Here is a 14,804-nt window from a genome sequence, read left to right on the forward strand (position 1 = left end):
CAGAGATGTGTAGAGTGTCTGTCTTGAAAACATACATTACTTTAAGGTTTGACTCATCATAGTAAAAAGTGAGTAACTGCATTACACTGGGCCTTTTTCATGCCCTCAAAAAGAGACAAACTGATTTCTTTTAACTAAGAAGGTATCAATTTTAGGGCAAAGTTGTCTGGGAGGGAAAATCCACTTTTGACAAGAAGGAAAAACAACAAATAGATATTGATAGGTCTGGGATGCTAGGCTGAATTCAGAGCAGAATGTTAATTTTCTTCAAGATGCCAAGTGAGTTTCCTGTTTGAAATTAAAGAATCTCATGATAAATGTTAAGTCCCTGAAACTGAGATTTGGATTCTGACTCTTTTTGGAACAGGCTGGAGGAATTATTTTTCTATTTGAGAGCACTCAAACCAGAAGCTCTTCTTTTACCCACATATTTCACAAAAACATTTGGTAAGCATTTTGATGAGCCCAGAACTCAAATTGCTCTTTCTCACACATTTTGGTGGCTTAATTAACTGAGAAAATTGTTTCCTCCTCTGTCTTCCACAACACGCCTCTATCATAACTCATTTCCTTATCTGGGAATCATTTTGTTCTTATGGATCACTCATTTCATAACTCAACCGATATTTATTGACAAGGCGTCACAGGTTGAGGATGTAAAGATGAATAGGGTATGGCTCCTACCCCCAGTTTGCTCATAGTTTATTGGAGAAAAAGAATAAAAACTCATTACCGCAGCAACTTCTTGCTTGACACATCCCCAAAAGCAAGGGAATCAAGAGCAAAAATAAACGATTGGGACCTCATCAAGATTAAAAGCTTCTGCACAGCCAAGGAAACAACCCAGAAAATTAATAAGCAAACAACGGAATGGGAAAAGATAGTTGCAAATGACATATCAGATAAAGGGTTAATATCCAGAATCTATAAGGAACTCACCAAACTACACAACCAAAAAAAAAACAACCCAGAGAAGAAATGGGCAGAAGAAATGAACAGACACTTCTCCAAAGAGGACATCCAGATGGCCAACAGACACATGAAACGATGCTCAGCATCCCTCCTCATCAGGGAAATACAAATCAAAACGACACTGAGATACCACCTCACGCCAGTCAGAGTGGCTAAAATGAGCAAATCAGAGAACTCTAGATGCTGGCGAGGATGTGGAGAAACGGGCACCCTCCTACACTGTTGGTGGGAATGAAAACTGGTACAGCCCCTCTGGAAAACAGTGTGGAGGTTCCTCAGGAAACTAACAATAGAACTCCCCTAGGACCCAGCAATAGCACTGCTAGGAATTTACCCAAGGGATACAGAAATGCTGAGGCATAGGAGCACATGTACCCCAATGTTCATAGCAGCACTCTCCACAATAGCTAAAACATGGAAAGAGCCTAAGTGTCCATCAACAGACGAATGGATCAAGAAGATGTGGTTTATCTATACCATGGAATACTACATGGCAATGAGAAACAATGAAATCTGGCCATGTGTAGCAACATGGATGGACCTTGAGGGTGTTATGCTGAGCGAAATAAGTCAGGCAGAGAAGGACAAATATCATATGTTTGCACGTATAGGAGGATTAGGAGGAACTTGACGGAGGAACAAGGGGGAGAAGAAGGGGGGAAATGGTGGGGGAAAGGGAGAGAGGCAAACCATGAGAGACTCTTGAATGCTGACAAAAACTGAGGACTGATGGATGTGGGGGGGAGGAGGGATGGGCTTGGAGGAGGACATTTGTGGGGATGAGCACTGAGTGTTATGTGGAAACTAATTTGACAATAAACTATTGGTAAAAAAATAAATAAATAAAATAAAAGATTAAAAAAAAAACAATACCTGCATTATTAGTTGTAAGGATTAAATGAGCTAATGCATGTAACTTGCCTTGCATTTGGGGGCACATATTAAATGCCCAATAGACAAAAAAAAAAAGAATAAAAACTCATTATTAGTTTTTTTAGGGTTTTTTAAAAATTTATTTATTCTCAGAGAGAGGGAGAGAGAGAATAGGAGAGGGGCAGATAGAGAGGAAGAGAGAAAGAATACCAAGCAGGCTCCACACTGTCAGCACCAAGCCCGATGCAGGCCTCGAACTCATGAACTGTGAGATTGTGACCTGAGCTGAAGTCAAACGCCTAACTGACAGAGCTCCCAGGCACTTCAAAACTGGTTAATTTTAATACAGTATGTTTTTAAGAGGGTAGGGACCTCACTCTACTTATTTTTCATCTCCAGCCTTTCATGGTACCCAGTGCAAAGCAAGCTCTTAATATATGTTAGTTAAGTTAATGGAGGCACATGTGAAAAGAATTTTTTTTGATTTGCCATTGAGGAAAATTATGAAGTTGGGCCTTAGGGTCCATCATATTAGATTGTGCGGTCATGTGACATCTTGAATTTGGATCCAAGCACGTACATAATTACTCTTGTTTGGAGGATGGTGAAGTTAACATGTGCACAGATAGAAATCCCTTAGTTGGCATCTCCTTGGGCTCCCCATCATGTCAGCAAAACATTTGAGGAAAGAATTCCTCATAACACCTGGCCACGTGAGTTTGCCAGGAGTTTCTCCAGAATGGAAGGAGGTAATACAGTTGACATATCTTCTATGAAATTCCTTTTGCCACTCACACAAAATATAAGTCTGACATAAAGGTGAGTGACATTAAGATTGTTCATTTTATCTACAATTGTGAAAATTCTTTAGAGAGATTCTATTTTTGTGACAAGCAGGGATCCTGAAGTGAAGTATTTTCTACTAGAACAAAATTTTAGTGATTAGAGGAGAATGTTCTGTGGAAATCTTGAATTTAAGACGTGGTAAGAAGAAAAATCACCAAGCAAACACTATGTTAAATATCTAGTTCTAGCCAAATAGAAAATAAAAAGAAGAGAAGAACATTTGTTTTTATAGACCTCGTCTCTTCTTCCTTTGCTCTCACACATCCACACAGCCTCAAATGTGAACTATCCATTTCATTGGTGAACAGAGTAAGGGCTGTGTACTCTGTAGTACATCTTGCATTAAACATCAAAATCATTTTTTAAACTCAAAAGGCATAAGGATTTGGGCAGCGTTCCAGAATATTTTATATCCACGAGTCTAAAATAGTGCTGTGGTACCTTTCATAGCATGTGGAAGGGGACCCGGGGGGTTGCTCAGGAGTGGGAATGGATGTGTAAATGGCTCAGCAAGGTGCAATATGTCAAACAGAGGGGAAGATACCAAGATTTTGTATTCTCTGTGAAAGACTATTATACGATAGATTTGGAATTCTGGATGGCTGTCATAAAACTGACTCTAGACCTACAATGTAATACGTGTCAAATCCAAATATTTCCTTCACATATATTCTGTCAGCTATGTCTGAATACCACAAACTGGAAAGGGTAGGAATGTGAGCATCAAAAAAATATCCTGTAAAATATCCTGTTAAGTTTGGGGATTGGGGAGAGTACTTAATTCTCATTAAAAAAAAATGAAACAGAAAGCATGAATACAGCTGAACTTGCACTGATGCCTGAAATAAATGATTCTTTTCCCCCACTGACCTCATCTAGTATGAAGCTGTATGATCTGCACATTATGTAACCTGTGTCCCAGCTTCATTGCTTACTCAACCTGGAAAATAATAATCCCGCAGTGCCCAGCCAGTAAGACTGCTGGCAAACAGTAAATGGTATTAGCTATTCCTACAATTAGTAGTATGATTATTAATTACATTAGTATATGATTACTATTAGTATATGTAATTACTAATTACATTCGTATATTATTTCCATCATTGGAGAACTGGCATTAAGAATATAGCTTGACACCTGAAAAGCGGAACATCACCATTCTTTTTAATATTTATCACTGCCCTACTCTGAGATTTGTATGGCTGAATATATGTGAAAATAATACTTGCTGAAAGCAATGCCACTGCCACCTAATCTAGTTTAGGAAGAACTTCCCTAAGAGGGAAGATTCTAGTGAATTGAAGTGAGATGAAGTCAAGAGACTAAAGTTGTTGTTTGTGTTTCCCGGGAAAGGAAGAAGGGAGTAAGGGAACTACAGTGAAGTCTTTTGTGAAAATAGGATACTCCCACATTAGTAAGCATAGCCATCTGTTTTCTTGTGGACCAGAAGTAAAAATAGAGGGTATGAATCTGGGTGACAGAGCAGACTTGGGCTCACTAGTCTTGGTAATATATTAGAGAGGAAGGAGGACTTAATTTCAGAAAAGGAATGAAAAGAAATTAGTGTGATGAGCTAAGAAAAGTCAATCTTTGATCTTCATTCATTCGTTCATTCATTCACAGATTCATTAGGAGCGGGGTATTGTCTCAGGTGCTGTGCATACAAAGAGCAAGACATGGGCCTGCTGTACAGTAGCTTGTGGGAGGCAGCCCTATACATAGGAAGACATGCACATAAGAGAATAACAGAATCATCTGTGAGGAACATCAGGACCTGGGGAAGAGGGGTCAACTCAGCCGTGAGAGGTGAAGGGCTTCACAGTGCATCGCTTTGTGACCCCGCCTCTTTGAAAGGCCAATATAGACTTTTAAGAATTATTTTCAAGGTCACAATGATACCTCAATGAAGCTGTTGAAAAAAAATATTGTCATCTTATAACTCTCTGCCATGTTGTTTTTCTTTTGTTACTCTCAGTTTCCCAAAAAGCAATAGTAACGGTGGGAAGAAAAGCTGCCTCCAGGTTGTTAGCAAATAAGGAGAGGGGGCAGGCTAATTCCCGGGGTGTGCAGAAAGAGATGAGATACAGAGACTGGTTCTGACTGTTTTCTAATTCTTCACTCTCCGCCCCTGATCCCAATTCTGACACCTTTCCCAACCTTCCCAGGTGCACCCACCATTCTCCTAGGGACTCTGGAGAAGACAGCGTCTGGGATGGAACAGTCTGCTTAGAAGTTGGTTGGTAATTGACCACTGGTTGACTCTTGCTAGGATACAGCCATTTCTATTTATTTATTTATTTATTTATTTATTTATTGCCATTGTCAGTGGTTTTTATTCCTTTTTAAAATTTAATTAATTAATTAATTAATTTATTGCCATTGTCAGTGGTTTTTATTCCTCTTTTTAAAATTTAATTAATTAATTAATTAATTGCCATTGTCAGTGGTTTTTATTCCTCTTTTTAAAATTTAATTTTATTTATTTATTTATTTTTAACAAATAGTTTATTGTCAAATTGGTTTCCATATAACACCCAGTGCTCATCCCCACAAGTGCCCTCCTCCATGCCCATCTCCCCCCACCCCCCCACATCCATCAGTCCTCAGTTTGTTTCTCAGCATTCAAGAGTCTCTCATGGTTTGCCTCTCTCCCTTTCCCCCACCATTTCCCCCCTTCTTCTCCCCCATGGTCCTCAGTTAAGTTCCTCCTAATCCTCCTATACGTGCAAACATGTGAGATACAGCCATTTTTAGAAGGAAAGTCAAAAAGAACAAACATCTTCTAGACTCAAGGGGCTGGCTATTCAGAGATAGAATGGCAAACATGAGCATAGTCCCTGCATATCGAATCCTAGCTCCTACCATTCTAGAAGTCATCCTACATCTGTAGCTTTATCTTCTAAGAGGCTGACTTGGTGGAGAAACCTTGCAACCAAGAAACTAGCTGTGGCCTGCAGTGAGCACACCTGTGTGAGGACGGAGATGCAGGTGTTTCTCTGGGGAGAGAAGGGAAAGAGTGATATTTCTGGGGAGGCATGGTTGTGAGAAGGCAAGTCTGGTTCTCAAGGATATAGCCAAATTCAGTGGGCATTGAACGTCATTTTAGGTTACCATTTTCCTGGCAGACTCTGCCAGCTGGGTCTGGTGAATTTTAAGGCATTGCCAAAATAATGCCTGAATGCAAATTCTTATTCTCCTCCATGAATTTAAATTGCTATACTGTCCTTCCATATATATATATAATCTCTTTAGAATACAAGTTTACATTTTTATTTTAGATTTTTTTTTGTTTTTTTTTCATATGTTCATTCAAATTACAGCAAATGAGAGAAAATCTCCCAAATGTTTCAGTGATTCTATAAGAGCAACAGCATATTTTTGATGTACTAGGCTCATTCACGCCTACCAAAATGCAGAAGGCTTCCTTATACGCTGGGTTCTGTCGTGGGTTAGGTGGTAGGAAGAAACATCAGATTTCCATACTGGATCATATTTGGAGAAATAGGAGTTTACTATTATAAGAAATTGAACATTCATTTTATTCTTAAGTTTCTCTTCTTACATTCACTTTTAAGTGAATATTTCCGGTTATTTTCCCTTTCCAGCTACCGATACTTCCTTATGGCTCACATCCCACATCATCTAGACTTTCAGAAGCCGTCAGATGGAAGTTTGAGAATCAGCAGAACTGCCTATACTCATTTGCAATGCCAAAAGAGAGAGAGAAGGAAGAAGCATCTATAGACTGGGGTCTCTATGGGGATATTTCTAAAAAATCTACTATAATGAGATTAGTGAAAGTATATGCCAGGGCCATTTTTATCTGTAAGAAGAGTAAGAACCAGATATTGCATGCGAACATTCATGTCGATGGCTCCCAACCTTGGGATAGTCCTTAAGTTTAGCATTCATCAACCTTGGAATGATTATCAGTAGCTATTTAGAGAACATCTGCAGCCCTATTTTTAAAAGTGATCTTTCTAAACAGAAGTGAAAAATCTAACTCTATTGTATATTTCTCATGCTATGAGAAATATTGAGATATGATACACTATGTCATATAAAATATAACATGTATATATTATAACCCTCACATATTTCACAAAATCCCCCTTCCTTATTACTAATCTGGCCCAGTTTCTATCTTTAGGGAGTGGGTCCAAATTATTTTTTTATCTTTGATTCCTTATGAATCCTCCAGCAATACTCTAAGATCTGGCAAGAATTCTATTTCTCTTTGTACATTTTCCGTTGTTCCACTTATAACAAATAAGCCCTCTGAAGACTAGTGGCAGGTCTGAAAGCTTCTGTGCTCTTGTCAAGGGGGCAGGATGGAAATGCCATTATAGAAATTCCATAGCCTGGTTCCATTCTGTCACCTGTCATGTGGAACCATAGCCTTCTCTACCTGCCTGCCACTCGGTTACCATAGTGATTAGGCCAAAGCAGTACATCAGTTCTGAAGTCCACACAGGCTAAGCATGGGATCTATCAAGCTGGACTGCTTGTTTTAGAACTGTTTATTTCAAGTCAAGAATTGCTCAAAATATAAACATCATGAGACAATACTCTACACAGGTCAAACCAAGCACGGAGAATTCTGTTACCACTCTAGGTTGTAAAGTGACAGCTGGCAGGTTTCGTGAGCAGCATAATAACATTAGCCTGGCTGGAACTTCTCCAATGGCAGGTTTAGGTATTCCCAAGCATTGGCCAGACAATGAGACTAAGCAAAATCTTTTGAGAGTCTTAAAATGTGATTGCTGAAAGGTCAAGTTAGCAATTTTCCATTTTAATATTCAAAACCAGTGGTGAAAGTGGGGACGTTGATACCATATCTAGACTAAAGGCTATCAGCAAAAGACCTTTTGAAATCTCAGGCTGATAAAGTAATTCAGGGGAGTTTTTGCACTTTACAAGCCTGCCACATAGGCCTTGGAAAAGAAATCTTAGCTGAACACCTAAATCTCTACTCTGCCACTAACATGCTGAGAGACACTGGCCAAGCGACAGTCTCTTTGTGCTTTAGGTCCTTCATCTATAAAATGAGAGATTTGGAAGAACAGTCTTTAATATTTCAGCTGGCTCTGAAATTCTCTGGTTCTATGAGACAAAATTATAAGATAATGAGGCTGAGATTCAATTGTCATGTGCAGACGGCATTACACGATTTTATGAGGCACATTACTGACTGATCCATTTAACGCAAGTCATGGCTACTTTCCCTAGGCTGGTCAAGAAACCCTCTTCAGCCTCTCTCTGTTTGCTCTCGGGTCTTGTTATGACACCTCTGAAATACTGTCTCAGACCAATCTGCAAAGAAGAGAGTTAAAAACATCCTTACACTTCATGCTTCATTAAACTGCTCCACTGGCGTGCATCACTCAACACTTTCAAGCATCTGTAGCTTTTAGGAAGCATGCGATGAGTTAAACAAAGGTCAGCATATAAAATACAATTGTCCTCAATTTCCTATGGCACTTTTATACTCTCTAGGTTTTTTTTTTTCCATAGCATTTAAAATGTATGCTAAACACAGACAGACTTTATTGAGGTGCATTTCTGATCAAGAAAAAAGAGGCAGCCAGCCATTCTAGAAAATCATTTGGGATAAAGACCAAGGACAAGAGGAGGGAGAGAGCAAACATGCAGAGAGGAATAGTTATTCAGAGGGAGCTTACGGATCAAAGGCCGCCAGCAGGAAGTTAAGCAGGAGGCTGATGGACTGCTCCACCTGGATCTGGTGAGTGGTTGGCATCCGTTTGTTGAGCTGGTAGAAAATGGTGGAAAGCACAGCCTCCAAGCGGGCCACACTGAGTTCTATGTTAGGGTCCAGGTTGTTCAGAGCATTTTCCCGCAATGCTTCTATGACGTTCCAAATGTCCACCAGGTGCACTACATACAATTAAAGCAGAGTGAACACATCAGCCCCAAATGCAGGGAAAGGTAAATTCATTATTTTACATGTACCATCTGTCCTGTTTTGTCAAGGCACCTCAAAGTCTTCATTATGTGTTCAACTCTTATGGGGTCGACATAGGTAAATGCACATAGACAGTGCATGATCTCAAAGACTTGATGTACAATGTATAATAGCAAAAAAATTATTTCCTGAAAACCACAGTAGATAGTTATTTCTAATCTTCTTTTTTTATGGTGAGAACTTTTAAGATCTAGTCTCTCAGCAACTTTGAAGTGTATAGAACTTGTGATTAAAATTAACAAGTCTCTCTGGCTTTAAAGCATTTTCCCACTGTACACACCGACCCCTTATTTATTTATTTACTTTAATTTTTTTAATGTTTATTTTTGAGACAGAATGCGAGCAGGGGAGGGGCACAGAGAGAGGGAGGTACAGAATCTGAAGCGGGCTCCAGGCTCTGAACTGTCAGCACAGAGCCCGACACGGGGCTTGAACCCATGAACCGTGAAACCATAACCTGAGCCAAGGTCGGACGCTTAGCCGACTGAGCCACCCAGGCGCCCCTTACACCGACCCCTTAAAGGAAAGAGAGACAAAACCAGCACTTAAATTCTAGTGTTTGAAAAGATATCAAACTTGGGTTTATTTAAAATATTTTCATTTATTTATATATTTTTCATAATATAAGGTTTCAAACAAAAGAGAGACAGTTAAGGAAGGTGGGAAGACAGGCAAGGGAAAAAGGAACAGTGATCAGCAGAACTAAGTCACAGATCACTTATCTAATCTGGTCAAGAACAGCTTCTCGGCTACCCTACTGACTAACTCCTATAACTTAAGTCACAGTTACTTTCACGAGTGTAGTCAAGAATTCCATTTCTATATCTTCCCTGTTGATGGTGAAGCCTTCTTATAACATCCCAGAAACCATTGCCACAATCAGGACAGTGAACATCTCCATCACCTCCCAAAGGTTTCCTTCTGCTCCTTTTAATCCACCCCACTCCTCATCCCACAGGTATAGTTTCTAAAATGATTTTCCAAAATTCTATATAGCTGGAGTCATGCAGTACATTCTTTTATTTTGTCTGGCTTCTTCCACTTGGTATAATTACTTTGAGAGTCATCTGCATTGTTGTATGTATCAATAGTTTGCTCCTTAATACTGTTGAATAGTATTCTATTTGTGGATATATCACAATTTGGTTATCTACTCACCTGTTGATAGACACTTGGGTTGTTTCAGTTTTGGGTTATTATGAATGAAGTAGGTATGAACAACTGTGTACAAATATTGGTAGAGACATATGTTTCCATTTCTCTTGGCAAATACTGGGAATGAAGTGGACTAGGTTGTATGTTCGGTATATGTTTAATTTTTGAGAAACTTCCCAGGTGTTTTCCAATAAAGTCGTAGTATTTCACATCCACATCAACAATGTATGAGAATTTCAGTGTCTCCACAACCTCACCAAATTTAAGGTTCGCTTTTCATTACGCTTTTGCACTTGAAAATTAATATTGTTGCTTTCTCAACGAAATACATGCTTATGTTTCAGTTCTTGAAAAATGTGCACTCCACATAATGTTTTTCTACTTACTCCTAAGTTTTAGTCTCCTACGTCTTTAGTCACTCTGACACGATATTAAAAGAAACACTAACATCTATTGAACTTCTGGACTTGGGAGTTCAAAGACCGAGATCTAAATATGGCCCTTCTACGCCGTGAATGCCCTCTTAGCCTTGAAGACTTCGAGCTTCACTTTCTTCATCTGCAAAGTGAGGACAGTGTTCCTTATATGGGAAAAATCATGAAGTCAAAAGGGGTAATGCCTGATACACAGAGACAGTACGTTGCACTTGTACAAATGCATAATGTGAATCATGTAAAAATAAAAAACCTCCAATAAAACCACTATCCAGCATATCTCTTATTTGGGACAGAACTGAAATACTTAACTATTTATTAGATTTGGATAAATTCAGATTTATGTGATTCCAAATTTGTGACTTTCTTTGTATATCCTTCAAGGAAATTATTTGTATTTCTTAATGCTATTTATCCAATTTTTCAAGACAGCAACCAAGGCATTCCCAGGAAGATGGCATCTATGAGTTTTTGCTTGTTTAATTGATTAATTAATTTCTTGAGGAATTAAATTAAATCCTGCAGGTTCCTGTAATTATTCCCTTTATGTTTGATCTATAGACCCCTGGATCTAGTCCCTGGGGATATGTCTGGGAGCAGGATGCAAAGATATTCCTGCCTTAGGGAACTAACAGCTGGGGATATAGATATGACTCCCAATCGCACAGATAATCAGAAATGATGACCTACCATGGTAGACAGGGTGCCACATACAAAATGGGATTATGAGATGGCCGTGAAGAGCCCAGGGGAATAAGATAAGGCTGGAGGAGCATTGTAGCAATGGCAAGTCTTTTTGGACTTTACACTAAAAGTATGAAGACACAGGTTTTAAATAGAGTGACATGCTCAGAAATGCAGCTTAAAAATGTCATTTCAGACTAAGGGAAGAAAGCAATGGAGATGGCCAGGCATGCACAGGGGAAGCGGCTGGAGCCTGTTACTGTAATCCCAGCAGAGACGATGGTATTTTTGCTTAGGGGTGGCGGTACATAGAAAACTGTAATCATGCACTCTATAATACTTATTTTCCAAGAGTGGCAAAAGACACAGATTTTGCAATCACAAAGATTGAAGTTTCACCCCTGGCTCCACTAATAATTATAAAACTGTGGGCAAGTTACTCCTTCTCTATACACTTCACTATTTCCTTTCTAGAAATGAGGAGACTAATACCATCCAGAGAAACTTATAGCAAGGAGAAAAGAGAAAACATATACACAAGTGCTGGCCATAGTGCTTAGCACATAGGTGCTCAACAAATGATAGCTACTAATGTTAAGACAATTAAACACCTTCTGATCTACATCCATGCTATGCTGTTATCAACTTATAAGATCTGTGAATCCAAATCCAAGTTTCAGCCCAGTGATCCCAAATCTGATAAGCTAATTAACATATAATTTTGAGCACATATCACCTGGCCATACAAAAGCAGCCCAGACTACATCTCAGCCACAAAGGCAGATAATATTCAGCTTAACTGTCATAAATTCTGAGTTAGTGGAGTTAGAATCGGTTTTACCATGTTTGATAATTAGAGGCCTAGTGAGGAAGGCCCTCTTTCATAAAGACTTCTCAGAAATTTTATTTCACTGGTAACTACTTTGGGAGATGCAGATCAGAGTGCCGAATAGTGCAGGTTCCTGGACCATAGGTTGGTTTCTACTGGCTTCTCCTATTGACAGTCCATGTGACCTTGAGCAAGTCACTTAATGTCCTTCAGTTTCAGTGTAAACATCTGTAAAATGGGGACAGTAAGAGTTGCTCCACTGCAGGGTTATTGGGGAGATCAAATTAGATAATCCATACAAAGCATTTAACTCCGTGCTTAGTGCATAAAAATATTTAATATCTATTAATTATTATTAAAAGTTACCACGAGCCTTCTTCTTAATAAAACTGGAGCACTAAGAAATGTGCTAAGTTTAGAGCCATAAGGAAGCTCTTAAGAAGTCTGTTTTAAAAGTCTGACAGTTGTATAAAGATGTTGTTTACTCTTGAGCTATCAAAAGCATTTTAGAAAAGGGACGTTTGGGTTTTGCAGTGATGACTGAATACCACTAGATGGCACTGTGCACACTGCTAAATATCCATCAAGCTTTAACTCCATCATAGAGCACCTGCTATTAGGCACAGATGACACGAAGTGGGGTTTCCTCATCTATATAATTGCATACATTTTATACTAATATACTAAATAAAGCAACAGTTTGGATAATTAAATTAGTTAACATGAACCATATCAAAAATAAATGCGTTCTTAAAGGTAGTACTTTGTACCTCACAGAATCTTAAAAATATTAACGTTAATTTTGACATTATTAGACCTAAAAGTTTGTATTCATAAATAAATGAAAATAGACAAAGCTTCAGTAGTTTGTTTTAAATGCAAGCAATCTGAAGTAGAAAAGGGCTAGGTCAGAGGCAGGGGTGTGGGGGGACAGTGTATGTGGGTAGAGAAGAGTTTGCTGTTCTCAAGTGATGTTCCTTATATGTTTGCTGATGTTATCCTATTTTTTTAAAAAAACTCTTTAGTTCACTGTGAGCGATGGCTTAAATCCAGGTTTCTCTGGTGAAAGTGCAAAAATACCATACTCATTTATACCTAGGCAGCAACGACTGATGTCATAATCTTTATTAGAAGCAGGAGAATCATATAAATAGGGTAAAATACGGAAGAGAAGTCACAGAAAGGATAGGAATATCAAAAGACCACTTTAGGATGTAGTCTATTTCATTGTTTAGTCCAGGGCTGGCCTTTCCTGGACCACATCACAAAGATTGGGTCCAGGTCAGTGAATGTAAGCCCGATGCTTTTCTTTTAAAAAGCATTTAGAGATCTCAAAATTCCCAAGCCCACATTAAACCACTTACTGGTTCCAAAATTTAGGAAGGAGGGAAAAGCTTTTCCTAAATCTCTCCAGGTGATTCTGACAATCACAGATTTATAAACCTTTAGAAGGCTTTCAAAGGGCTTGCAGCTGGGGATGGTCAACAATCATAGTGACTTAACTCTGGTCATTTTGGTGTAGTGGTTCTCAACCATGGCTGCACTCTGGAATCACCTACAAGGTTGTAAAATAGCTCCCTGGTGCTGCCACAGCTGGTCCAGGACCATACCTGGAGTCACAAGGCATTCGGCTTGTTAGAAATGCAGAATCTTAGGGGCGCCTAGGTGGCTCAGTTGGTTAAGCATCTGGCTTCAGCTCAGGTCATGATCTCACGGTTTGTGGATTCAAGCCCCGCATCGGGCTCTGTACTGACGGCTCAGAGCCTGTTTCAGATTCTGTCTCCCTCTCTGTCTGCCCCTCCCCCAATCATTCTCTGTCTCTCTCTGTCTCAAAAATAAATAGACATTAAAAAAAAAAAAAAAAGAAATGCAGAATCTTAGCCCATGCCCCAGATCCAGAGAATCAGAAACTGCATTTTAACATCCCCAGGCAGTTTAAGTATGACAAACATGCTCGAAGTCAGTAGTTCTCTGTCCTTGGCATCAAGACAGCCTGCTATGTTCTTATAGGTTGTGAGGTGTGTTACAAGGAGCTGATAACTATCAATTAATGTATGCAATTTAAGGATGATTTATGGGGTGCCTGGGTGGCTCAGTCATTTGAATGTCTGACTCTTGATTTTGGCTCAGGTCATGATCCTAGGGCCGTGGGATCATGCCCGGTGTCGGGCACTGTGCAAAGTGTGGAGTCTGCTTGGGATTCTCTCTCTCCATCTGCCCCTCTTCCTGGTTCACTCTCTCTCTCCTCCTCTCTCAAAAGAATGATTTATGAAATCATGTACATACACATTGTTTTAGAGGGGTTATGATTCACATCTATAAGAAGGTCACTCATTGCATCATGATGTGCTTTCTTGGCTGGGAGAAAAGTAAATTGCAATTCGGTTGGGAATTGATATAACCTGTTGATAATACTAGTAGGGATATATGTACACACACAAACTCTCTAATGTGTAGATGGGGGTGTGTATGTGTGTGTGCACACTCACACACATACCCTCTCAATGCCCACCCACCTTGCTTAAAGTGATGGTGACTGTTGTCTGAGGCTTTGTTAGGATAGTTTTCCAATCTCTGAGACAAGCAGGTACAGGCAGGGAGAATTCTGATGTTGACTTACATCGATGTTGACTCATCAAATCCCATTGCCAAGGAGATAGGTTCTTTCTCCTGAAACCAAGTCTTCCTTCCCCAGATCTAAGTTTCCTGGCTTCCAGGAAAATCCTCAAAAGGAATTTCCCACTGTGACCACTCTCTAGATTATGAGAACCAAGTTCAGGTGGTATTTCTGATTAGTTTATACAGCAGGTTTGAAGTGTCAAACTGTGTTAATTCACATAGTGGATTATTAAATACATTTGTAGGCTTATAGGAAAGATCATTATGGAGATTCATTTGTTTAGTTTTCCAATAAAGTTCAGATGCCCTTAGCATTAAAAGATGAGTGCACGTGAAAGCATGAGTTTTTCCTAGGACCGCTCTCAAATGCAAAGTCTCAGTCAGTATTTGAAATGCCACGTAGACTTTA

General features: G+C 39.3%; 1 protein-coding gene across 11 annotated transcripts in view; it reads right to left on the reverse strand.

The window, feature by feature from the left end:
• Positions 1-14,804, reverse strand: part of DTNA (dystrobrevin alpha) — a 359,840-nt gene that overhangs the window by 91,889 nt on the left and 253,147 nt on the right. For all 11 annotated transcript variants that reach the window (XM_039238894.1, XM_039238893.1, XM_039238892.1 and 8 more), the window contains exon 5: positions 8,373-8,586. In XM_039238894.1, coding sequence (XP_039094825.1) covers positions 8,373-8,586 — 214 coding nt within the window. The remainder of the gene's footprint in view (positions 1-8,372; positions 8,587-14,804) is intronic.

Source organism: Hyaena hyaena, unplaced genomic scaffold (genome assembly GCF_003009895.1).
Source record: "Hyaena hyaena isolate Hyena2069 unplaced genomic scaffold, ASM300989v1 scaffold_150, whole genome shotgun sequence".
NCBI classification, from domain to species: Eukaryota; Metazoa; Chordata; class Mammalia; order Carnivora; family Hyaenidae; genus Hyaena; species Hyaena hyaena.